This window comes from Puntigrus tetrazona, chromosome 20, assembly GCF_018831695.1.
Source record: "Puntigrus tetrazona isolate hp1 chromosome 20, ASM1883169v1, whole genome shotgun sequence".
NCBI classification, from domain to species: Eukaryota; Metazoa; Chordata; class Actinopteri; order Cypriniformes; family Cyprinidae; genus Puntigrus; species Puntigrus tetrazona.
The window spans coordinates 24882616-24910115 of NC_056718.1; the positions used below are offsets into that span (position 1 = coordinate 24882616).

Consider the following 27500-nt stretch of genomic DNA (forward strand, 5'->3'; position numbering starts at 1 on the left):
TACATACTATATAATATATCGTTTATTTTATATATACATATATTTAACATATAAACATGAATATGTGTGTTTATATATACATATACATTACACACATTTATTATAATGTATATTATAATTAATGTGTAAAGGAAGAAATTAAGCCAAACATATGAATAATTATATAGTTGTAATGTAAAATGCTATTATTATTATTAATATTATTGTTATATTTTCTTAGCCATTTAATATTCACATTTTACGGTTTAATTCAGTTATAAAAATGTTATTCTTGAATTTTAAAAGAGCAATATTATTTTTTATTATTATTTATTAATAATAATACTGTATTTTTAATACTGTAATAATACTGTAATCAAAAGGGTCACTTTTGATTTAAAGTTGAATAATACAAGTTATATTATATATATATTTGTGTTGTTGTTTTTAAATAATTTGCATGTTTTAAGTAATTATAATAATAATGATAGCGATATTATTACTGTTATTACTAGAAAAATGCAAATTAGATTTTTTTCCCCTATATTTTGCAGCCCTTTTTTTTATTAAAAGAGAAAATGATTTTTCTGAGGTCTACGTTATAAGAAATAAATGTCTGCCTGACTGAGATTGTGCTCAGTCGTCTTGATTGGAACGAACTCACGAAGCCTTCAGAGATGTAATGTTACTCGCTCCTCTGAAACTAGCGGATAATATTAGCTCCTCAGGAAGCGCTTCAGCTCCCACTTCCTGCCGCGGACACCGATGACATCAGCACATTTAATTGATCTGCAGGTGAGCAGAGAACGGCGGCTGATTCTCTCGTGACGCTCCGAAACAATGTGTCCGTCGAGACGCCGGCTTGTTACAGTACTGAAACATAACTTTCTGGAGATGTGCGTATTAATTATTTCTCGCTGCATCTGCTCCTGTGGGATTACTGATTCACTTTAAACACACACACACACTCACAAACACGCTCACACACACATGTTCACTCACACGCTCACACACATGCTCACACACACACACACGCTCACACACACACACACACACACGCACACACACATGCTCACACACAGACACACACGCTCACACACACGCTCACACACACACACACACTCACACATTCATGCACACACTCACACACACACACACACACACAGGCTCACTCATGCTCACACACACACGCTCACACACACACACACACACACACACACACACACAGGCTCACTCATGCTCACACACACACGCTCACACACATGCTCACACTCGCTCGCTCACACACACACGCTCACACACACACACTCACACACACGCTGACACACTCATGCACACACTCACACACGCACACACACACAAACACACACACGCTCACACACACACACACATGCTCACTCACACACACACGCACACACACACAAACACACACACGCTATCACACACTCACACACACATGCTCACTCACACACACACGCTCACACACACACGCTCACACGCTGACACACTCATGCACACGCTCACACTCACTCACACACACACACACACACACACACACACACGCTGACACACTCATGCACACACTCACACACATGCACACACACACACACTCACACACACATGCTCACTCACACACACACACGCACACACATGCTCACACACTCACTCGCCGCTCACACACACGCTCACACACACACTCACACACACGCTGACACACTCATGCACACACGCACACACACACTCAAACACACACACGCTCTCACACACTCACACACACATGCTCACTCACACGCTGACACACTCATGCACACGCTCACACTCAGTCACACACACATGCTCACTCACACGCTCACACACACGCTCACACACACGCTCACACACACACTCACACACGCTCACATACACACGCTCACATATACATGCTCACACGCACACTCACACACACACACACACACACACATGCTCACTCACACGCTCACACACACGCTCACACACACGCTCACCCACACACACACACTCACACATACACTCACACACTCACTCACACACACACACACACGAGTGACAGCAGAGACTCACTCGCTCCTCAGAGAGGATCATTTTATCATCTCTTCAGATTTCACGTGTTATTTCTCCATCTTAGTATTAAGATGTAAAGTACTCCAACACAGCCATGCATTTATTTTTTTTATGCTTGCATTATAGTTTTTATATGTCTATAAACAAATAAACAATAAACAAATGTCTATAACAAATAAACCTAACATTTTTCTTTAAAAAAATTATATATATATATATTACATAAATTAATCAAAAATATATTTAAATGAAGAAATTAAGCCAAAATATGAATAATTATATTCATATACATATTATTATTATAATTAATAGATTTTCTTAAATGCCCATTTTAATATACATTTTGTATTTTAAATAAATACAGTGAATTTCACAAGAGCAATATTTCTTTTTTTAATTCAGTGTTTTTATATTGTTACTTATTTATAATATTTTATCTTATTATAAAAAGTCTCTTGCGATCTAAAGTATGTCCTAAGCCTGTTTTTGTCGGTGTAATATTTAGTCCCGCGATATTAAATCTGAGGTTGCGTTTTCAGAAAGTTTAGCAGCTTTTTTCTAGCGTCTATCTTTTTTTAAATGATTAAATAGTTTCGGGCATATTTTGTGACCCCTTTGTTCACATACCCTTCAGTATCTCTAAAAAAACCCACTTCACTTTGTAAATTGAGCATAATAGTCTTAAAATGGCCGAATAAAGCCCATAATGCCCGGTTCAAGACTCTGTCAGAGAGAGTGTGTGTGTGTGTGTGTGTGTGTGTGAAGGTCAGGATGGATGTACCGCTGTATCTTATGAATCAGAGAGGATATACAGTTATTTAAAGCCGCAGTCCATATCGTTTTGTTGTTAAAAATGATCCGAAATAAACATTTGCGTAGTTAATATTTGCAAGTGTCTAACCCGAAAAGCTAGCGCGTGATCTTGCGTGATCCCAGGCTGCCTGTAATCAGAAGCACATTTAACACACGCGCGTTTCATAAACACATAATCCCTTCTGGATGTGTTTAGTTATTCTAGCTGCTGCTGAGAAAAGGCTTTAAACGAAACGCTAACATCTACTTCATGTTAACGTAAATGTAGATGTAAATGCTAACCGTATCAGGCTAAAGTGAATCTACATGACGATACTCGCTATACTGGAGTCTCCAATCCTGGTGTTGTTAACGTTAATAATTTGAGAGTATGCTTTAACAGTCATGATCATCGGCAGGGTTTGATGCGGTAGGAGCTAATCCATGGATCCATACTGTAATGTTGGTCAGAACAAACATGGCAGACTTGTTGATTAAAATAAAGAGACAAAGAGGCAAAACCACCTGCTGCCTGTGTTTAGTAGTTCTATAGATGTACATACATCTGAATAAATAGTATTTGAGATGTGTCATCAATAGATTTTTGTTGTAAATACAACAAATACTTTGTTGTGAATTACATTTTAGTAGGTGTTTTCTGCGGAAAAAATTAAGGAAAAACAAAAATAATTAAATTAAACAGAAAACATTTTGGTGGAAAACAACGACAATTTAAAGTAGTATTACATTTATTGTATTTATGCTTAAACGATTTTATATATATATATATATATATATATATATATATATATATATATATATATATATATATATAATATAAACAATTTTCGAAAAAAATCGAACTGCAGGTATTTTGATTTAAGTAAAAATAACTTCAAAATACAGCGAACACAATAAGAAATGATTAAAAACATGTTTTTGGAGAATAAAAATTCTCTATTTCATTCATTTATTAATTAGCACATCAAATTCAACATTATATTATATATTATATAATACAAATATTTTTCACATTTTACTTTGAATCGAACTGTTAAGTAAACTTTATGCTAAACGGTGCATTAAATCACATAGTTTTCACATATTTTGTCGTATATCCGTTTCTCTCTGCTCTTCTGGAGTTCTTCTCCGACCTCACTGGATCTATAAATAGATTTCCCTTCACGTTAGATTTCAGCGTGAGTTCGGGAGCGCTCCATTAATTCTGTTTGAAATGAGATGTCAGTGTCCGTTCTGCTAATTGACTTTTACGGCCGCGGCTCTGATGGACTCATCAGTCTCTTCCTCCGATCTCCGGCTTAACGCCCCCATCCACGCAAAACCCGGCAGACGGCAAACGTGGTGGTCATCATGAAGTGGTCCGTAGCTTCGGTTCAGATGCATTACTGTGACGGTGCAGTCTTTAAAGCGAGGCTTGTGTTCGTGCGGAGCATGGAGAGTCATGGGTCTGAAAGCAGCCTTCTCAGCGAGGATCGTCTCTCTCGGTCCTCTCGTCATCGTCTTTCTTTGCTTTTCTGTCGTCGTCTTTAAAGGGGCCGTCGAGACGGGTTGCCGAGGTAAAATCCCATCATTGTCTCCACAGAGAAATTGATTTTTTTTTCTCTCAAGGTTCCACCACGAGCTCCGAGGCCCTTAAGTCACGATTTATGATTCTCGGGTCAGTGCAATTTAGCCTCTTTTTAAAGGGAAAGATCAACCAGAAATGAAAATGTGCTGCTGCTTTCCTCACCCTCGGGCCGTCCGAGATTACTTTTCGCTTTAGTGGAACGTTAAAGAAGATGCCTAGCTGAAACCGATTCATGAAATGCAAGTCAGTGGCTGCTTTGAGAGTTAAAAAGCGCATATCGGGCGATATAAAACCAATCCCTTTGGCTCCTGGTGATATATCGAGGTCTTATGAAGCGAAACAGTCTGTCTGCGCAAGAAACTGAACATTACTTATAACATTATTGGCTGTAATCCACAGGCAAACTGGGAAATGATTCTTTATCAATCCGATTCAGTTCCGAATTGGTTCGTTTCAATGAATTGATTCGGTTCACTAGTTTGTTTATGTAACCTTGCATTCGCATAAAGTTCATGCAGTTTTATATTAAACACCCAATAATGAGGTGAAACGTCTGGAGAATATAAACGAGTCTTTATCGGCTCACCGTTTCCTCAGTTCGGTGACTGTCGGACGAACTGGATCGAACTGAATCGGTTCATTTATCATTGGATCATATACTTTATTTCGGCTCATTTCCAGGTTTGAGCGACTGTCACTCTTTTGATTAAGCAACTCGCTGCCCGCAAACTGATTCAGTTCGATTAGGTGAACCGGTTCGACTAGCTCGCAAAAAAGAATCGGTTCAATAGAACGATTCGTTCGTGAACCAGACCGTTTGCCTCAGCCTCTAAAATACAGGTAATATCGTTTAAACAGTGTTCAGTTTCTGATCATTTCACTTCATAAGACCTCAGTGTTTCATCAGGAGCCGCAGGGATTCATTTTGTCGTGCTTTTCTGACTCTTAAAGTGACGGTAGCCATCCACTAGCAAAGGAGTCACCTAGGACGGTAAATGAGCAGCAAATGTTCGTTTTCTAAGCGAACGATCCCTTTCTATATCCGTGCGTTATCAGCTGAACTCTCATTGTCATTCGTCACGTTAAATCCCCGTGCTCTCGATTATCTGTAGAGATGAAGGACAGATGGAGATCTCTACATGGAGGTAAAGGACAGGTCGTAGACGGGAGAGTGGATAGAAACGAGCCGGAGAGGTTGACAGACTGACAAGAGGATTGTAATGACGGTCACAGCATAACCTTTGACCTTCCGTCTCACGATGACTTCCTCTGAAGCGTCCAGGGTCGTTTTTGAGCGCTCTCTCCGATCTGATTCGAATAATCCCTCTCTTTCGTTTGCCTTTTCTTGTTTTCACCTGGCGAGCGCTTTGAGCGACAGCTTTAAATCCAGCCGCATGATTAGCGGCACCTTGTAAAGGGCGTCTTTGTAAAGCGCGGTCAGTAATTGCTGCAGATGGCGGCTGTTAACAGCACTGCAGCAGAAAGCCTGTCAATCAATAGCGGTGCATCTGCTCGACTCCACCCGCGCCGTCCGTCACCACGCCGTTACTAACATTACCGTTCAGTACACTCCTGTCACCGGGCTGCGCTGCTAAACAATGAACTTCTTGCTCGGTTTTTATGTATTGATTTCTAGCACGGATATCTAACAGACCTAAGATATGAAGACTTGTGCATCAAATGCATCACAATGAGAAATATCTTTTTTAACTCATTTTTTCTTTCCTTTATTCTTCTTTAAAGGTATAAACTTGCTTAATTGTGAGATCCCACCCCTCAGAAAAAAAAAAAAAATGCATTTCTGCCGTGACATATGATATTTATAATATCTGTCTTAGCGTTATTTTAGTAGCACTGAAATGTGAGTATAGTTTTATTAATATTTAGAGCTTTATTTTATTTTTATATTTTCCACATTTTATTTTACTATTAATTAACGTAAATTAGCACACAGGATTATTAAACTATATATATGCACACACACATATTGCTTGTAATTTAAATAATAATTAAAATTATAGTCATTTTAGTTCTAAATGATAATAATAAAAAAATGTTTTTGTTCACTATTAATATTCCTACTGTCTTGATTATTTGATCAGATATTAAAACAGTTTATTTAAAAGGTTAAGTAAATAATGCAAAATATTAATATTTTTACTGCTACAAATGTTTGTGGTATATACGTTTTTTACGTTTTAATGAAATAAGTTTTTTCTCCTTACAGACACTGCTTTTTTTTTTTTTTTTTTTTTTTTTTTTTTTTTTAAATACAGTAGAAATTTTTAAATATTAATGCAATAACTGTTGTATATTCCACATGATCAAAGCTGTATTTTCAGCAAGAAACATTTCTGATTAAAACCGATGCATTTTATTTTTTCAGGACTCACAGATGAGTAGAAAGTTCAAAAGAGCAGCGTTTATTTGAAATATAAATATTTTTAACCTTATAAATGTCTATCCCGGCCTCTTTTTGTCACTTAACTAACGGTTTGAAATGATTTTTTTGATATCATGCACTAGAAAGTACACACTAGGCAGTGCTCAAGTGTCGCACTGCAACCGTGATCTTCGTAAAATTGAGTCTGGAGCACTTCTCTTATGCATACACCTCCCGAATAACACGTTTATGAAGATCCATTAGCTGAACATATTGAAATCCCGAGGAGTGCAATCCGATCATATGCTCCAGCACATTCAGATGGAAGATCCAGACGGATCAAATTACCCAGAGTCCCCTCTGACCGGCTTCCCAAAAATGCTTTCAGCAGGATTTGAGCGATCAGGTTATCCTGGATTAGAGCAGATTAGATTTGATTATGGGATCAGAGGAAAATTTACTATGGGATTAACAAAGCTGATTATCACACACATATAACGCTCGTATACAATGAAAACACCGCCTGAACGGAGATCAGCGACGAAAACACGCTTTTTTCAACATTTAAACCCTTTGCATTATTTAGAACGAGCGGTTTTTTTGCGTCGGATGTTTTTCTCAAATGGCGTGTCTTGTTCAACACCGCTGACATTAAAAACTTTTTATATTTAGGCTTCAGAAGATTTTTATTCGCGCTTATAAATGATTAAGAATGTAAACAAATGCAGGACGGTCTTATGAAACGAGCGCCTCTCTCTCTGCCTGTTGGGATTTTGCGGCTTATGTTGTATATCTGACACACACACACACACACACACACACACACACACACACACACAGTAATACGTGACTCATATGAGAAATCATGATGACTATATATATGACTATAATCCTCTTTCTGAAATCATGACTTTCTCCTTTCATATATGGGTGCATCTCATAAAAACATATCAGTCATATTTAACCCAAAAACTTATTTGAATAATATTTTGTATTATGTTTCATAAATGTTTTCTCCTAAAGAACCATTACGATTGTGTCATTATTTTAATTTTAATTAATTTTAATTAATGATAATACAGTCGCATATACATGGCTGTGTATATTCCTTTTTTTATTATAAGAATTTAAAAGAGAAAAAAATTATTTGTTTATATATTTGATGCGTTTTATCCTTTATTTTAGTTTTTATTACAGTGATTCTTATTACTGAGATGTTATATATCTTCTTTCTAACAGCGTCGTAACTCTATAAAATATATCTAAATATATACAAATCTGTCATGGTTCTTAAAATGTTCAAAAGTAGCCTTCACTCGGCAAATTTTATTGTATTTTTTTTGTTGCATTACAGTAACAATGCTATAGCAGAATAGAACTTAAATAAAATATCAAGGTTAAATTGTGAATTGCTGCTGATATTTATGTTAATAACTATAACCTGTATTAACCCTTTTCTGTGTGTGTATATATGTGTAATTTCATTAATTTAATTTATTTGTTTTTATTTAAATTTTAATTTAATTTAATTTAATTTATTTAATTTTATTTTATTTATATATATATATATATTTATATTATATATATATATATATATATATATATATATATATATATATATATATATATATATATATATATATTTTTTTTTTTTTTTTTTTTTATTTTTTTTTGTAAATTTTGTTTGTTGTCCTTGAGTTTTGTTTTGATGTGATGTTTAGATGGTTAGATGTCTTATTCTAATGTTGAGAAAAACCCAATAAAATATATATTAAAAAAAAAAACAATGTTGTAATTCGAGTCATAATCCATTCTGTCTATATGTTTCCCCCTTATGACCTTTTCTCGATAGGTTTTGTGTGATGCATTGATTCATTACTGAGCATAAAGCGGGTTTGTGTGTGTGTTTAGGTTGGAATGGGTGGAAATCATCGAGCCGCGCACCCGGGAGCGCATGTACGCCAACCTGCTGACGGGCGAGTGTGTCTGGGACGCCCCGGCGGGCGTGCGGATCAAACGCAGCGGACAGGACCAGTGGTGGGAGCTTTTCGACTCCAAAACGTCCCGATTCTACTACTACAACGCTTCTACCCAGTGCACCGTCTGGCACCGCCCACACAGCTGTGACATCATCCCCCTCGCCAAGCTGCAGACCCTCAAGCAGAACACCAACACGGCTCCGCCCACCGCCACCACAACCAGTGCCTCCGCCGACAGCAGCCCCGCCCGCAGCGCCGTCAGCACCACGTCCTCGCAGGAGCAGGAGGAGAAGACCTCCGCCGCCGAGGAGGCAGACAGGTGAGAGCGTCCCCGGCCTTAAAGGAACGGTGCACCTAAAAAACGCCGTTGCGTCGGTGTCTCGGCAATGGATGCGAATGGGTGCCGTCAGAAGGAGCTGATCATTTCCGTTGATGTCTGGTTCGTTAGGACAATATCTGGCGGAGATACAACTAAAATCTGAGGGTGAAAAAAAAATCTAAATATTGAGAAAATTTGTACAAATTAAGTTCTTATCAATGCATATTACTATTATATATTATATTATAATAAAAAAATTAAGTTTTGATATATATACAGTAGGAAATTTACATAATAACTTAACGGAACCTGATCTTTACTTAATATCCTAATGATTTTTGGCATAAAAAATTGATTATTTTGACCTGTACAGTGTATTATTGGTTACTGCTAGAAATATACCCATGCTACTTATGACTGGTTTTGTGCTCCAGGGTCACTTATACTGTATAGTTTATCCAAAATACACTTATTACCAGGGGAAAGAATATTCCAGAATGCAAGATTTTTAATTCTAAACAAGCCTGAAATGCACCGGGACTCTTATTTTGAAATGTATGTGCTTCGCTATTACTGGATCTGTCAGCTTTATTAATTGATAGCTTGTATTGAATGAGATCATGGCTTTTTGTATAATATTCAGTATCACAATTGCTCTTTTTCCGTCCCTAAATTTGAGACCTCTTCGGCCCGAGACATTTTATTTCATTAGGATATTCGCCGAGCCTTTTTTTGTTCGCAGACATGCCCCTAAACATGTTACAGTTTGCCCACATCTATTTTTTTTGTCTTAAACGCTAGTGAAACGCTCGCACTGTCGAGCCCTGGAGGAACTGACACGGAAAACATCCCAGAATGCCTTTTGATTTCCCTCTGAGACCCAGACAACACCGGTGGAAGTCAGGTTTCATTTACTTTAAGCGTCTGAGCGAGCTTCCTCGTCCCCCGTCCAACATCCCTTACAGCCGGTCTTCAGACGCTCTTTAAACCGGACAGCTCTTGTTTTTATTTGTTTCATTAGATCATCGCTGTAAGTGGTTTTGAAAGCTCGACTGGACCAGAAATAAATAGCTTACTGCTGAGACTTCAATAGCTGATGTGTATGATCAAAAAAAAAAAAAAAAAAAAAAAATAATATATATATATATATATATATATATATATATATATATATATATATATTTTTATTTTTTTTATTGCATAAAAAAATAAAAATATATATATTTTTTCAATACAAATATCAAATTATTCTTAAATCAATTTGTTTGAGAAGCAAACTTGTTTTCTTTTCTAAAAAAAATGACTAAAATGTCGAAAAAAATACCTGCCTACTGGGTCAGAAAAACAATCTTGTTTACTTTTCTCGCCTCATTGACAGGCACTTTTGCTTGCTTACAGAAAAAAAAATCGTTTCATTTTTGTGCATTTTTCAGGCAATAAGTAATATCCTAAGGCTTATGTCGATATCACGAGGAGTATTTATTATTTGTACCAGAAAACAAGACAAAAGTGCTAATTAAGAATATCTTATCTTATCTTATCTATACATTTTTTAGGCTGCACTACAGAAAATCCTACAGAAAATCAACATACTGTGCATACTTGCATAAATATAATTGTAGCTTATAAGAAAATTATATTTTGTCCCTAGAGAGGTATTTTTATTTGTATTTTTTGCTAATAGCAGTATAACCTTTCCAGACGGACCTAAGCTCTGAGGTTAATAAACGATGCATTATGCCTCCATAAAAGCCACAAACTCCGTATGATTTTGCATTTCATTGCTAAATTCTTTCCGTAAGCCCAAGAAAAATGGGTGGTCGGAAGACATTTACCCGGTTCATGCTGGATTACTTCACGCTTAATGGTGAGAGATGCGTACGATGTTGCGTGCGCATTAAAAAATGAATGGAATAAAAGGTATGATCGAGGAAAACGGCCGTAGCGCTTCAAGCTGTTTTTTAGATTTAATATTCTAACGGTGTCGCACTTAAATAGTTTCATCCCACGAGGAGCTCTGGGACGAGGAAGGGAGGGTCGTGAAATGATTTTGTGTGACACAGGAGGAGGAGGAGGAGGCAGAGGGAATGAAAGAAGAGAGAGGCATAGAATGTGTAAATTGATTTGAAGGTCGGATATCCATGAATAATTAATATCCAGAGGAAAACACTGCTCACTTTGTAGTGGGTCTCTTGCTCGGGAGAGAGACGCAGTGAGAGATAAGTTTCTTGTGTTCAGAGTTTTAATCCGGCTACTAAAGAAGCGAACACACACACACGCACACACACACACACACACACACACACACACTTGGCTGTGTAATCCAGTCTGGTCATGGGGAGCCTTCAGAGGGCCGTGGTGGCCAAGTACTGAATTGATTTTACACACTTCTTTTCTTGATGCTCAGAGGCCTTTTCTGTGCTCTTTAAACTCACAGAACCCTTAGATTTAGATCTTTCAAAATTGCCCTTGAAAGGCTTGAAGGACTGAGATTTTTAGCGGCGCTCGATTTCAAGTCAAGCATCACTTTTATTATTGCTTAGCGTTAGTGATTGGAACAATTTTTTTCTTATTAAATCTTTCTTATTTTAACCTCGAGAGATTCTTCATCACATATAAGAAGTTAAAATGGTTTGTGGTCATTTTTGTTTAAGGCATCTTAAACAAAATCTGACTTTTTGCACTGGAAAATGAATATATATATGAATAAACGTTTTTTGCGTAAATTTGGTAGTGTGCGAGATTTGTTTTTATTTTTTATTTTATTGGAAATAAACAGTAAGGGAAATCTGTTTTATTGTTAAATAGTCTAATTTATAATGTTACCTATTTATTAAAGAGCAATGAAACGTAAAAATCACAAAGTTAACACGAAAAACCAAATAAAATAAAACAACCAATGAATAAATAAAAACTTTTAATTTATAGTAGTTTTATTAAAAAATATTTCTCATTAGAATGATTTATTTTAGCATTTATTAATTTTATTTATTTTTTTACAAAAAAATGTTCTTATTTTTTTTGTTCAGGTTCAGATGGGGCACTGGCACCAGAGAGCGGATGCTCATCAAAGTGTCGGATCGGGAACCCAGTTTCCTGACGCAGGGAAACGGATACTCCAGTTCTTCCCCACGCTCCAGACGCTCGTCCAGCAACGCTCCTTCCGACCCTGAAGCCATGCCCCTTTCTCTGCCCGACCGCCCGGCATCGCAGTCTCCGTTCCTGAAGAGGGCGGACTTGGGCGGCACTCAGCGGCGCTGCTCGGGCGATTCCCAGCCATCGTCCCCCCGCTATGCTTACGAGCCTCCTTTGTACGAGGAACCACCCTCGGAATACCAGTCTCCGCCTATTTATGAGGAACCGCCAACTGACATGCATTGCGACCAGGCCTTTTTTGGCTCTGACAGGTCTCCGGCGCGAAAACCAGGTCTTTACCACTCTCCCAAGCAAAGCCCGTCTCCTTACGGTCAACTAGTGTTGACGCGACAGCGGAGCTCCACGCCCGAAAAGACAACCAATCAGGGTGATCGAGACTATAGCTCGAGTGGGCGGGACTACAGCTCTGCAGGGCGGGACTACAGCTCCAGTGGGCGGGATTATAGCTCAGGCATGAGGGACTACAGTTCTGGTGGGCGGGATTATAACTCTAGTGGGCGGGAGTATAGTGCTGCTGGGCGGGAATATGTAAAGCAGCTGGTTTATGTCGAGCAGTCTGGCTCCTCCCCTCGATTTAGGACAACCGAGCGTCTGCTGAGCTACGGGACGACCAGTTCGAACAGCCTGTCAGCCGGATTTTCTTACGGCGGCTCCTTTACGCTGCAGCACAGTCACGATCTCAATGGTGGCAATCGGAAACGTAAGAACCGGAAGCCGTCTTTACCTGGAGGTGAGGGCGATGGCATGGGGACCGGTCTCGGGACGATGATAACCCAAGCCCGGTTGGCATGGGAGGCTCAGCAGATGTTACATCAGCGAGGTGGCGTGTCTTCCGACCAGGGATTGAAAGATGGGTATGAAAGCGATGGGGCGACGCCCTTGCCACTGCCTGGTCCGGTGGTGCGGGCGTTCAGCGAAGACGAGGCTCTTGCGCAACAGGAAAGCCACTGGAAGCGTGCCACCCTGGACAGACTGGCATTTCCTCAGACGCTGCTAGAAAAGAGTCTGTCGGTGCAAACCAACCTGGCATCACCTGAACCTTACCTCCATCCCTCACAGGTAATGCTCAACGACATGCGCATTGCATCAGAAACTCAAAACATTGCCGAGATTCCCATATTTATGCCACTGCAGAGAATGGGAGAAAATTACCAGATTATTGCGATACCTGGGACACATTACAGTCCAGATTGCCATTTATTTTAGGTGCTGCAATACTATGCAACTTTTTTTATGATTTATGTAAGGCAAACATCACCTTCACAGTTAGTTACTACTTCAGGTCAGTCAGCTAACTTTCTAACCTCTAGTTGTATTTTTCCCATTGAGAATGGGCAACAAATTTCTACTTTAGTTCAGTTGTGGGCTAAAAGTTTCTTGTTAGGGTGAGCTGCATTGTTACTTAAGTATTTAAATGAACTGTTCTCATCTTCTGGACCATAAAACCAGCGCAAGATCCCACAGATGTGCACTGTAGGATGCATAGCAATGATCTAAAATCCTTCCTGAATCCCAGAGATCAAACGCAGGTGCAGGACTCTTTTGGTGTGAAACAGTAAAGCACTGCATAGCAACACTTTAAAAACCATTCAGAACACTCCAGCATAGCAAAACCTTCTGCATTGCCCTATCAACTGCATAGCAACGCTCAGAAAATAACGTAAAGTGCTGTCAACTTAAAACTGCTAACAACAGTGATTAAAACACTTCCTGAAATGCCCTAGCAACTGCATAGCAAAGTTTAACAAAAAAACTTCATAATAATGTATTAGAAATGGCATAGCAACTCTTTAACTTAAAATTGCTAACAACCGCATAGCAGTCATTAAAATGTCCTAGAACATCCTAGCAACTGCATAGCAACGCCTTCAAAGCAACTTAGTGGCTGCATCAAAAACCAGAGGAATGCACTGAGGCTTTATTAGACATTAGACACTGTTTCATTAACAGCGATGAACTGTTGTGTTTGCTGGTTGTGTGGTATGATGTCAGTTTCAGTGGTGCAGTAGAAAGTGTTTTCGGACACATTGGCGCTTAGTTTGTGAATGAGCCGGAATCCTCTGATGAGCTAAACTCTGAGCTCTTTCACCCCAATATAATGAGCATTTAACTGTCCTGAATCAGGCCGGACCCGCTGCTTAAGCTCTGCCAGTGAGGTTAATTGGGCCGGCTGACCCTCAGACGCCTGTTACCCAACCATTGATATCTTTGTTCTGGAGATACCAGGCTGAGCCGAGCTAAACTGGGTTTCCTTGGAGGATTTTTTAGGTTCTGCTCTATTTGCTAATAGTAATGTAGGCAGACAGCAGCTCTAGCAGAAACAGGCACTCAAACCTCTCATAACACCCCAGCAACTGTATAGCAACACTTCAAAAACCTCCTAGCGACAACATAGCAACACTCTAAAGAACACCCTCACAACTTTATGGTGATGTTCTATAAAAACACTCAGTATGGTGCATAGCAACACTCTAAAAACCTGTCAGAATCCCCTGGCAACTGTATAGCAGCACCCAATAAAAATGGCAGAATGCTCTTAGCAGCTGCATGACAACACCCTAAAAAAAATTCTAGAAACTGCATAGCAAAGCTCTAGAACACACCCAGTATGGCCTAGCAACTGCACAGCAACACTCTAAAAAACGCCAAGTAGCAACTACATAGCAATGCTTTAAAAACCTGTCAGAATCCCTTAGCAACTGCTTAGCAACAGTCTAAAAACCTGTCAGAATCACCTGGCAACTTCATAGCAACACACTAAAAACACCTAGTAGCAACTACATAGCAACGCTCTAAAAACCTGTCAGAATCCTTTGGTAACACTCTATAATCTATATATCACTCTATAATCACTCTATAATCCTGGCATCACTCTGGCATCAAAAAATACCAGAATGCCCTTAGCAGCTGCAGACTTTTCAGGGCCGATGTGTTGGTATTTGTGATGGTACTCCATTCGCAGTGTTTTCTGGGAGGTTTCAGGCAGTTTCAGCGTGTTTCACACACACACACACACACAGACACGCCCTGCTGTTCCACATCAATATTTCAGTGTATGCAGTTTGAAGAGTGCTCACGCTTATGTAAGGCATCACACTCCCATCAGCAACACGCACGACTGACATCACCGCATTCCACGCCTAACATCAAAACCATCATTTGCATAAACAAATAGCGGCTTGTTTTAGGAATGTTAAATGATTAGCTCATTTCCAGAATGAAAATTTTATGATAACGTACTCGCCCCCATGTCTGCCAAGATGTTCACGTCTCTCGTTCTTCAGCAGCAAAGAACTTAAGGTTTTTGAGAGAAACATTCCAGGATTTTTCTCTAAATAGTGGACTTCAATGATGATCAAGGTTTCAGTTTCAGTGCAACTTCAAAGGGCTCTACATGATCCCAGCCCAGGATCAAGGGTCTTATCTAGCAAAAGCAGTCATTCCCTCAAAATTTTTTTTAACAAAAACAAAAGACATTTTGGTTTTCTTTCCGTGAACTTGTTTATAGCACTTCACAAAGAGGAACCAAAGTCTGCATCGTATAGGCTACCCTCATATAGGCTACTCAGTCACTCTTGTCTTTTTCTTTCGTAATGGTGATATGTTAATAATTTTTTTCATTATCCAAAAAATTTGTCACACACAGAAACCTTGAGTCTGATGCGTATTGATTAATCCTTTGTGAAAAGAAAATGGCAGAAAATTAACAAAAAGAGTGTTTGGAATCATGTTGGAAATTGTTTTAGGATGTTGCTATGCAGTTGCTGGGGCACTTTAGGAGGTTTTTAGAGTGTTGCTATGCAGTAGTTCTAAGGGTGTTCTGCATACGTTTGAGAACGTTGCTCTGCGGTTACTAAGGTGTTCTAAAGCCGTCTCATTTAGAAGGCTGTGCCCTTCGGAGGTCACATCGTTTGTAGGATGTCTGTACGGAGCGTCCTCAAACTAGAATCACACAAGACTGCCTCCAAAGAAAGACGTTGAGCTTTCACGCTACTTAAATGAAGGAAAATTATTTTTCAATTTGGAAAGTAATTAAAAAAATTATGGCAGAGAAACCAGATGCAATAAAGCTGGAGGCCACTATAATAAACTCCTTTTTCTTTTGTTGTATTTTAGTTTAAGTAAAAGTGGGGTCTTTTTTATGTTTTTAATAAAAAACAAGTACAAGAAAATAATAACAATTACATAATGTGCCAATAAATTAATAAAATTGAAATCTCAAAATAACAAGATTAATTAGCATGCACAGAATGTTGCTAAGCCGTTGCTAAGGGTGTTCTGAGAATGTTTTAGAATGTTGCTACGCCGTTGCTAAGGGTGTTCTAAGTATGTTTTAGAATGTTGCTACGCCGTTGCTAAGGGTGTTCTGAGAATGTTTTAGAATGTTGCTAAGCCGTTGCTAAGGGTGTTGTAGGTATGTTTTAGAATGTTGCTATGCTGTTGCTAAGGGTGTTCTAAGTATGTTTTAGAATGTTGCTATGCTGTTGCTAAGGGTGTTCTAAGTATGTTTTAGAATGTTGCTATGTAGTTGCTATGGGTGTTCTGAGAATGTTTTAGAATGTTGCTACGCCGTTTCTAATGGTGTTCTAAGTATGTATTAGAATGTTGCTATGTAGTTGCTAAGAGTGTTCTGACAATGTTTTAGAATGTTGCTACGCCGTTGCTAAGGGTGTTCTGAGAATGTTTTAGAATGTTGCTATGCCGTTGCTAAGGGTGTTCTGAGAATGTATTAGAATGTTGCTACGCCGTTGCTAAGGGTGTTCTGAGAATGTTTTAGAATGTTGCTATGCCGTTGCTAAGGCTGTTCTGAGAATGTTTTAGAATGTTGCTATGCCGTTGCTAAGGGTGTTCTGAGAATGTTTTAGAATGTTGCTATGCCATTGCTAACGGTGTTCTGAGAATGTTTTAGAATGTTGCTACGCCGTTGCTAAGGGTGTTCTGAGAATGTTTTAGAATGTTTCTACGCCGTTGCTAAGGGTGTTCTGAGTATGTTTTAGAATGTTGCTATGTAGTTGCTAAGGGTGTTCTGAGTATGTTTTAGAATGTTGCTATGTAGTTGCTAAGGGTGTTCTGAGAATGTTTTAGAATGTTGCTACTCCATTGCTAAGGGTGTTCTGAGAATGTTTTAGAATGTTGCTACGCCGTTGCTAACGGTGTTCTAAGTATGTTTTAGAATGTTGCTATGTAGTTGCTAAGAGTGTTCTGACAATGTTTTAGAATGTTGCTACGCCGTTGCTAAGGGTGTTCTGAGAATGTTTTAGAATGTTGCTATGCCGTTGCTAAGGGTGTTCTGAGAATGTATTAGAATGTTGCTACGCCGTTGCTAAGGGTGTTCTGAGAATGTTTTAGAATGTTGCTACGCCGTTGCTAAGGGTGTTCTGAGAATGTTTTAGAATGTTGCTACGCCATTGCTAAGGGTGTTCTGAGAATGTTTTAGAATGTTGCTATGTAGTTGCTAAGGGTGTTCTGAGAATGTTTTAGAATGTTGCTACGCCGTTGCTAACGGTGTTCTAAGTATGTTTTAGAATGTTGCTATGTAGTTGCTAAGAGTGTTCTGACAATGTTTTAGAATGTTGCTACGCCGTTGCTAAGGGTGTTCTGAGAATGTTTTAGAATGTTGCTATGCCGTTGCTAAGGGTGTTCTGAGAATGTATTAGAATGTTGCTACGCCGCGTTGCTAAGGGTGTTCTGAGAATGTTTTAGAATGTTGCTACGCCGTTGCTAAGGGTGTTCTGAGAATGTTTTAGAATGTTGCTACGCCGTTGCTAAGGGTGTTCTGAGAATGTTTTAGAATGTTGCTATGCCATTGCTAACGGTGTTCTGAGAATGTTTTAGAATGTTGCTACGCTGTTGCTAAGGGTGTTCTGAGAATGTTTTAGAATGTTGCTATGCCGTTGCTAAGGGTGTTCTGAGAATGTTTTAGAATGTTGCTATGCTGTTGCTAATGGTGTTCTAAGTATGTATTAGAATGTTGCTATGTAGTTGCTAAAAGTGTTCTGGGTATGTTTTAGAATGTTGCTACGCCGTTGCTAAGGGTGTTCTGACAATGTTTTAGAATGTTGCTACACTGTTGCTAAGGGTGTTCTGAGAATGTTTTAGAATGTTGCTATGCCATTGCTAAGGGTGTTCTGAGAATGTTTTAGAATGCTGCTACGCCGTTGCTAACGGTGTTCTAAGTATGTTTTAATATGTTGCTACGCTGTTGCTAAGGGTGTTCTGAGTATGTTTTAGAATGTTTTTATGCAGTTGAGTATTTTAAAGTTCACTCACATGATTGGAGGATTCATTGGTGTCTGGAGCTCAAATGCTGCATAAACACACACACACAGACACTTAAGTCACTCTAAAACACATAGTGTTGGTTATGATGCTCAGAAGATTTATTAGCACTGATAATTGTGCTGCTTACTCAAATGAACTGTTTTTCTGGAGCCAAGAATATGAAGACATTCAGGAAGAAGCAAGGACAGACTGTCTCTTGTGGTTTTTACTTGCGGCTGAAGTTAAACACCTTCCATGAAACACCAGAGCAACCTCCTCAAAACCTTTATGGTGGATATTGAATTACAGTCAATCAGTGTTTGCTCCGTTCTTGTGAATAAATGATTCAAATAGCAGTTCACAATTCACTTTTAAAATAAACGATTCATTGAAAAATCATCTCGTTTTTTTTTGGTTTTTGGTTTTTTTTGGAAGCAAAATGTTTTTTAAAAAAAAATCTCAATCAGTATTTTTTGCATCTTTCTAACTAGGTGCATTTACTCAAGGCAAATTATTATTATTTGCTATTGAATATAATTGTTTTATTCTTTAACGTAGATTTCATCGCTATTTTTAATGTTTATATTTAAAAGAAAAAAATACAATATTTGTTAAATTTTTTTTATTTGGAATTTTTTATTATCATTATTATTATTTCTCAGTCGAACAGCAATTAGTTTTATTTGTAATTTTATTCATAATCCTTACAATTTTTTATTTACTTTTTTTTTTTTTAAATATTAATGCTTTTTACAAGAAGCTATTTAAAATAATGTTTGCCAGTTAAAAATCCAATAGATAAATATTTATTTTCGTAGTCTTCCCCTTTTTCAGAAACTGTGCAAATTTTCTCAGGCCTGTGTTATCAATATTTTGTTGAGTTTTTTGTGTTGTGTTTCATGTACCTGCGTGTTTAACTTTGCATGACGGGTTTCGTAACGGCTGATGTCACTGAGGCCACGAGAGGAAAGCGACTGAATCATGTGAAACTGTATAATTGCCTGAAGGAGGTATTTCTGCGGCCCCGCTGCCGTTGTTATTCTCATTATTTCGGGGCTTGACTCATTTCCTCTCGGTCTCCTCTTGACCCGATCCTGTGGCTTTAATATCTGTGCTTCCTCTGCTCTCAATGCTGCTCTTCAGCATCAACACACAATGTTTTCTTTCTTCCAGTCGGAGGATCTCGGAGCGTGTTCTCAGTTCGAGGCCAGTCGAAATGCTCGCAACATGATGCCCAGCGCGAGCTGTGGTGTCTTCCCAGAGTTCACGCTCCGCAAGCCGTCCTCAGAGACGGACATCGAGAACTGGGCGTCCAAACACTTCAACAAGCACACGCAGGTACACCACAACACCCTTTAAACCCTATAGACCTGCCGCTTTTATGTCATTCCTTCATATCTAAGGCCTCGGTCATCATTGGATTGCATTGCTTTTTATGTTTTGAGACATGTTATTGAAGATATGGAGTAATTACTGATAATTTATCTGCTGTTTATGGATCTCACTGATTTACAGTACAAGCTAAAAATGAATAAAAAAAACCTATGAACAATTAAAAAATAAAACATTTAAGACCGTTTCAAAATATTAATAAAAACTGATGAACAACAACAAAATTGCTAAAATTACGTAGGAAAATAAAACAAAATTGACATGTAAAATTTGTATTATTTTTTTCTCCCAATAGCAATTTTTAAAAATATTTAAAAATATATATATATTAATAAAATGTGACTCAGGAAAAGTAAACTTGGTTAAACTAGAAACTTAAAAATAGCTTAATTACTAATAAAGGAATAAAAATGTCACAAAAAAATTTATTTAAATTAAAAAAAAAAAAAAAAAAAAAAAAATATATATATATATATATATATATATATATATATATATATATATATAAAATTTAAATTACAAAAAAATTAAATATACTGTATAAGTATAAATACTAATTCTAAATGTTAATAAAAACTAAATGTACAAAAGCACACAAAATCATTACAACTAAAATCGAAATGGAAAATATTAAAATAAATGCTCATTCAAACTATGATTTAAAAACAAACAGCATTACTAAAATACAATTCAAATAAAACAAACTCACTTAAAAGTTACATTAAAATGTAAAATATAAAAATACAAAAATTTTAAAAATACGAAGGCAAAAAAAAAAAAAAAAAAAAAAAAAAGCAAAAATATCTAAAACAAAGTAAAAAGTAAAATTTGAAGAAAAAAAAATATGAAGAAAAATGACAAAAAAAGTCTCCTGTCTCGCAGGGTCTGTTCAGGAGGAAAGTGTCCATCGCCAACATGCTAGCGTGGAGCAGCGAGCCCATCAAGAAGCCCATGATCATGACGACGGACCGGACGGTGAAGCGCGAGGCCGTGGAGCTCTTCAAGCTCATCCAGACCTACATGGGTGACCGGCGGGGGAAAGTGGAGCCGCTGGCCGTGGCTCTGGAGGTGGCCGTGAGGGGCTGGAGCTGCCAGGGCCTGCGGGACGAGCTCTACATCCAGCTGTGCCGACAGACCACCGAGAACTTCCGCTACGACAGTCTCCAGAGAGGCTGGGAGCTCATGGCCATCTGCCTGGCCTTCTTCCCCCCGACGCCTCGCTTCCACAACTACCTGGAGGGCTACATCTACAGACACATGGACCCGCTCAACGACACCAAGGGTACGCTTACATTCAGACAAGCTCAGGATGTACTGATTTTGACTCGGAAATTGCTAGTTAACTTCTCAAATAACAAGAAGGAAGCCATGCTTAATAGCTTATGAACGGGACAAAAGCCTCTGGACGGATAAATTAAACTAGACATTAGACATTTTTTCACTTTGTGTGGGAGAAGGCTATTTTAGCATCGCTGCCGGATTTTAGTGCATATTCTGCATTGGATTCATTATTTTTAGATTCTGTTTTCGTTTTAATTTGAGTTAAGGTTTTAGCCATTTTGCCGTGTGCTTTTTCCCCCCCATTTTTATTAGGTCCCGTTTTTTAATAGACCTGTTTATTATATTAAACGATTATAAATATATAAATTACAAATATAAATGATATATATTATACTGAATTATATAAAAAGAATAATTTTAGAATTGTAAAAGTTTTAATTTAAAATGATTTCAGGAAGTTAGTTTAGTAATGTTTTATTTTAAATATTTTATAGTATCATTTGAGTATTAAAGCGTGTGAGTCTTATTTATTTATATATATATATATATATATATATATATATATATATATATATATATATATATATATATATATATATATATATATATATATATATATATATATATATATATATATATATATATATATATATATATATATATATATATATATGTTAGCTTCTCAATTAAATGTATTTTTCAATAGTTTTAAGCATATATTTTTTATTTATGTTTATTTATTTTATTATAACGCTGCAGTTCAGCAATGTTTTTATCTTATTTGATGTAAGATTGAAGCATTTCGGTGATACTAGCAGTGGTAAAACACCAGGACGTGAACCCACAGTAGATAAACAGGTCAACTTTTCAACGCACAGCAAGGATAGATTTAGTAAGGAATGCAAAAATTGCTTTTAAACCGTTTTTCTTTTTAATGCTGCGCGAAGCAAACGTGTGCAAATGCAGATGTGTATGTTTTAATATAGCAGTATTTGTGAAGCTGAGTGCGTGCTGTGTCTCTGTGTTACAGGAGTGGCGATTAGCAGCTATGCAAAATACTGTTACCGTAAACTACAGAAAGCTGCTCTCTCCGGAGCCAAGAAGGTGCGTGAGAAACGGCATGTAAAAAGCATTAAGACTTTAAAACAGTTGCTCTATTTGTATTTACAGCCTTTTTTATCATTTATGATAGGAATGTGAAACGTTTCAAATGAATACGGTCAGTGAAAATGTAAATATTATCCTTTTTTTCAGTAAAAAAAACCATTATTATTGTACAATGTTATTTCTAGTGCTGTCAAAGGACTGAATACAGTTATCGCATCCAAAATAAAAGTTTTTATACATAATATATGTGTGTGTGCTACGTATATGAATACACACACATGCATGTATTCAAGGATTTTATGTTTATGCATTGAATATGTTTTGATGCAATATCAATTATATGAAGATAAACATACAAGTATGTACAGTATGTGTGTGTTTTTATATTTACATAATAAATATAAACAGCATATATAAGCAGAAGCTTTTAGTTTGGATGCGATTTAATCGTGAATTATTTAATAATTTACTTTATATAAATATATATTTAATTTAAATATATAATATTAAAATATTTAAAATATATATGCAATCAGTAAAGGTTTTTATTATTGTAAATATTTAAAATGTATACAGTCATAGAAAATGTCAATAAATCATTATAATTTAATTTTTTTTTAAACCTATAAATGATTTAAAATGTAACAATCTGTGAAAATGTAATTCTATTCAGTAGTATCTTATTGTGCTTATTTTGTATTATTAATTTAAAGCTAGCAATGTCAATTTAAAATATAAAAAAATAGTATGTAAGACACTGAATACAATGTGAATGTGTTGAGTTAGACTAGGAGAGTGTTTAGGTAGCAGGGATGGTTGCGCTGCGGGTGTTAATTGGCTGTGAAGTGTCGAGGGGGTCTGCTTCGTCTGCTATTTAACAGATTTAATTAACATTTAGTTTCCGAAATTCGCCCGTTGCCCCGGAGACGTCGCCGTGACGACAGGCGGTGTGTTGCATGATGGGTATCATGAAGCACACACATGATGAGCAGGTCTCGAGGAGATTCCTGTGGGCTTGTGTGAAAATGTGACGCTTCAAAACTCGGCTCCGCTCCCAAACCCTAGTGTGCCGCCTACATAGACATCATCCACACACACACACACACACACACACACACACACACACACACACACACACACACACACACACACACACACACACACACACACACGGAAAAGGGAAAGGCAGGGATCCAAGTATGGAGAAATGTGGGATTTGATTCTAGTCAGAAAAGTATGAAAAGCAAGGCAGAGTTGGTTTGTTTGATATTTAACACTATTGGACTATATATTTTTTTCAATAGCATAAAATTTTGGTTTTCTTAAAATAAATAAAAAAATTAAATATTAAAAATATTATCCATAACTTCTTAGTGGAGCAAATATTACAATACAATTTTGTAAATAAATGTAATGATTGATAGTGTTATTTTGAAATGTATAATGTGTATGTTACTAAAAATCATTTATATATATATATATATATATATATATATATATATATATATATATATATCCCTAATAAATAATTTTCTGAACAAAAATCAATAAAACATTATTTTCAAATGTATAACATAAATTAAGAAAATATTTACATTTAATATAAAATACATAATATAAAATATAAAATACAAAATTTCGTTTAATATAAAATACAAATGAACGCAATCAGTAAAAATGTGAATATAATTATTTTTGCAGTATTATTTTAAAACAATATACATATACACAATATACATTTTAAAAATGAGATGTGCATGTAAAATCATATTTTAAAAATAAATGTAAATAAATATGTAGCATTGAAAATGTGAATGCAATGGGTGTTATTTTATTCTTCAGGTTGAGCTTATGAATAAAAACAGTTTAGTTTGTGAAAGAGCACCAGATGCAGTCCTGTATGAGCGAAACACAGCAGATAACACACGGCCGCATCTGTAGAAATCTCGTTTTGAAATGGAAAGCGTGTAGGAGCTCGTGTGCAGACTCAGCAATCCCAGCATGCACTGCGGTGATTAGCTGCGTGATGTTTTCTGCTCTCTGCGTGTCCGCAGGGTTTGAACAAGCCCTCGATCGAGGAGATCGCTCACGCTCGTAACGCCATCTTCCGGCCCTCCATGTTCGGCTCGTCTCTGGAGGAAGTGATGTCGATGCAGAAGGACCGTTACCCCGAGCGACAGCTGCCCTGGGTCCAGACGCGTCTGTCCGAGGAAGTGCTGAGCCTGAACGGAGACCAGACCGAGGGCATCTTCAGGTCACACATCAGCAGACACTTGTATCTCATATACAGTATATATATACTGCGTGCCGTAGCAAAGATGTAGAAAAAAATCTTCATTCTCAGACTTACAAACAGCACGAGAGACGTTTATCTTCAGTGTTAGAGGCCATTTTAAAAAAAAAACATTTATTTTTTACACTTTTTTTCATCATACCATAGTATAGATTTATACATCAACTACCCATATATATATTACATATACATACATATATATATATATATATATATATATATATATATATATATACATATATATATATATACATATATATATATATATATATATATATATATATATATATATATATATATATATATACATATATACACACATAAATATATATATATTTACACACACACACACACACACACACATATATATATAATATATATATATATATATATATATATATATATATATATATATATATGAAGAGTTTATTTGCAAAAAAAAAGCATGTTTGTCCATTGTATCTCAATCAAAAAGGTTAAAAATTCACCATAAAAACATGAACACGTAATAAAAAACATGATTTTTGAAACATTTTGAAAACAGAGTCAACTTTTGTTGCAAATGAACTCTTATATAATATATAGTTTCTCTTGTATAATATATAGTTTAATAGTATTAGTTACTTAAATAAAGCGTTGTTCTGAATTAGGATCAAATTATTTAATTTAATTTAATTTATTTAAGTAGTCAGTATTTATGTTAAGAAAATCTAAAGGCACGTTTTCCACAATTACATTTCATTCTGTTTATTGTTTAAATTACTTTTTCTTTTTTTGCATTTAATGTCTTGCCGTTTTGATTTCTAATTTTGAGTTATTTATATTTTTGCGTTCTTGTTTGTATTTATTCGTTTATTTGCGTCTTGTTGTCTTATTACTTCTTATTTATTTATATTATTTTTAATTGTATTCTTTCTTTTTTTTTTACTTTTTTGCATGTATTGTCCTGTTTACTGTCTTGTTGTATTCATTTATTTTATATATAGGACATTTCTTACCCTATTAAGTTAAACAGTAAATATTTAGTGTCGGAGATAATAAACAGCCTTTTAATAATCCACAGAAGAAGTAAAAGATGCCACAGACTATTAGAAATATTACTGAATGATGAATAGTAGCATCAGAGTTTTGAACTGATTCACTCAAACGAATCAAACTCTAAACATTATGAAACCATTAAACATCTCCTAATGCTCTTAGGCTTGTGAAAATAAAGTGATGACACACTGTGACATTTAATTACCAAAGTAAATGTGTATTAAGAGGACTGTGGTGTTCACGTCCGAGTCAGGCCCGATTAACCCGTATTAACCCGAGAGACTCATCAGATCAGTCCATCCTTCAGAGATTGTTCAGAACTGAGGATATTCACAGCTTCATGTCTTCATGCTGCTTCTTAGACTTTATATGAGTTCTTCTTTAACAAGCTGTAAGGAGTCTATTCATCTTCTTGTGGGTGATGTCCATAGATACACCTTAATCTTTCTTATTTCAATGTTGTTTGCATTTCATGGTCTTACTGTTTTATTGCAATTGTTTTGTTATATTATCTCACTATTTAGTTTTCTTATTTTATTTTATTTTTATTTTTATTTTTTGTTTCATTGTCACATTTTTTTTTTTTTTCATTTCACTTTGTTCATGTCTTATTATATCACATATACATATCATATGCCATAAGCTAAAATTTACTTCTGAATATATATATATATATATATATATATATATATATATAAAATTATTTCTTTATATATATATATATATATATATATATATATATATATATATATATATATATATATAAAATATATGTCTTTTATATATATATATATATATATATATATATATATATATATATATATATATATTATATATATATATATATATATATATATATTTTTTTTTTTTTTTATTAATTTATTTTTTGATTATTATTATTATTATTATTATTATTATTATTATTATTATTATTTTAAATAAATAAGCTTTCCTTTGACAAAATTTGTCAAAGATAAAATTATTTTAATATCTTGAATTAGTCTTTCAATTTGTGAAAAATAAGTTTTGATATATTTACAGTAGGACATTTAATCTTTTTGGAGCATGCAACATGATGATTTCTGGCATAAAAGAAAAATGACCCATGCATTGTACGTATCGTTGTCTATTGCTTCAGATATACCTGTGCTCTAGTCATGATTGCGTTTGTGCTCAAGGTTCACATATAATATATAACAGTAAGATGCTGAAATGTAAATATATATATATATGTGTGTGTGTGTGTGTGTGTGTGTGTTCGTTAAAGCTGACTTCTCTGGTGTGTTTGTGTGTCTCAGGGTGCCCGGAGACATTGATGAAGTAAACGCTCTCAAACTCCAGGTGGACCAGTGGAAGGTGCCCACCGGCCTGGAGGACCCACATATTCCAGGTATCCCACAATCCTTTAGTCTGCTAGTCTCATTACTTCTATGAGAAATGAACGCTCTCTGACCGGACTGGCAGATTCTTTTTGCTGGATGCTTCACGCGGTTCTTCACGATGCATTATTGATCAAGCTTACATTTGTAGCTGTTTCCGCAGATAGCAGGGAAACAAGCACGAGCAAAATATTTCAAAAGATTTCAGTAAATTATTCAATGAACACTTACAGTGAAACGTTTAAAAGTGTCCTTTAGATCGTTGCTAAAATAAAAAATAAATGCATATTTGAATTAAAAACTGTTTTCTGTAAAACGAAAACAGGTTATTAACTATTAAAACACACTTGTTAAATGAAATAATGCTGATATGTGACCACATAGAAATATTAGATGAAAAACATTCAGTTGTCAAATTCTAAAATAAATTATGGAAAAATATTACAATAAAATCTTTAATTAATTAATAAATTA

The 27500-nt window shown here is 36.0% G+C and overlaps 1 protein-coding gene across 1 annotated transcript in view; it reads left to right on the forward strand.

Annotated features, from left to right (window-relative positions):
* The window catches only part of arhgap39 (Rho GTPase activating protein 39), a 46796-nt gene that overhangs the window by 14125 nt on the left and 5171 nt on the right, over positions 1–27500 (forward strand). The window contains exons 2-8 of the mRNA XM_043220503.1: positions 8733–9119; positions 12149–13334; positions 19710–19874; positions 20811–21210; positions 22240–22313; positions 24371–24570; positions 26946–27037. Coding sequence (XP_043076438.1) covers positions 8733–9119; positions 12149–13334; positions 19710–19874; positions 20811–21210; positions 22240–22313; positions 24371–24570; positions 26946–27037 — 2504 coding nt within the window. The remainder of the gene's footprint in view (positions 1–8732; positions 9120–12148; positions 13335–19709; positions 19875–20810; positions 21211–22239; positions 22314–24370; positions 24571–26945; positions 27038–27500) is intronic.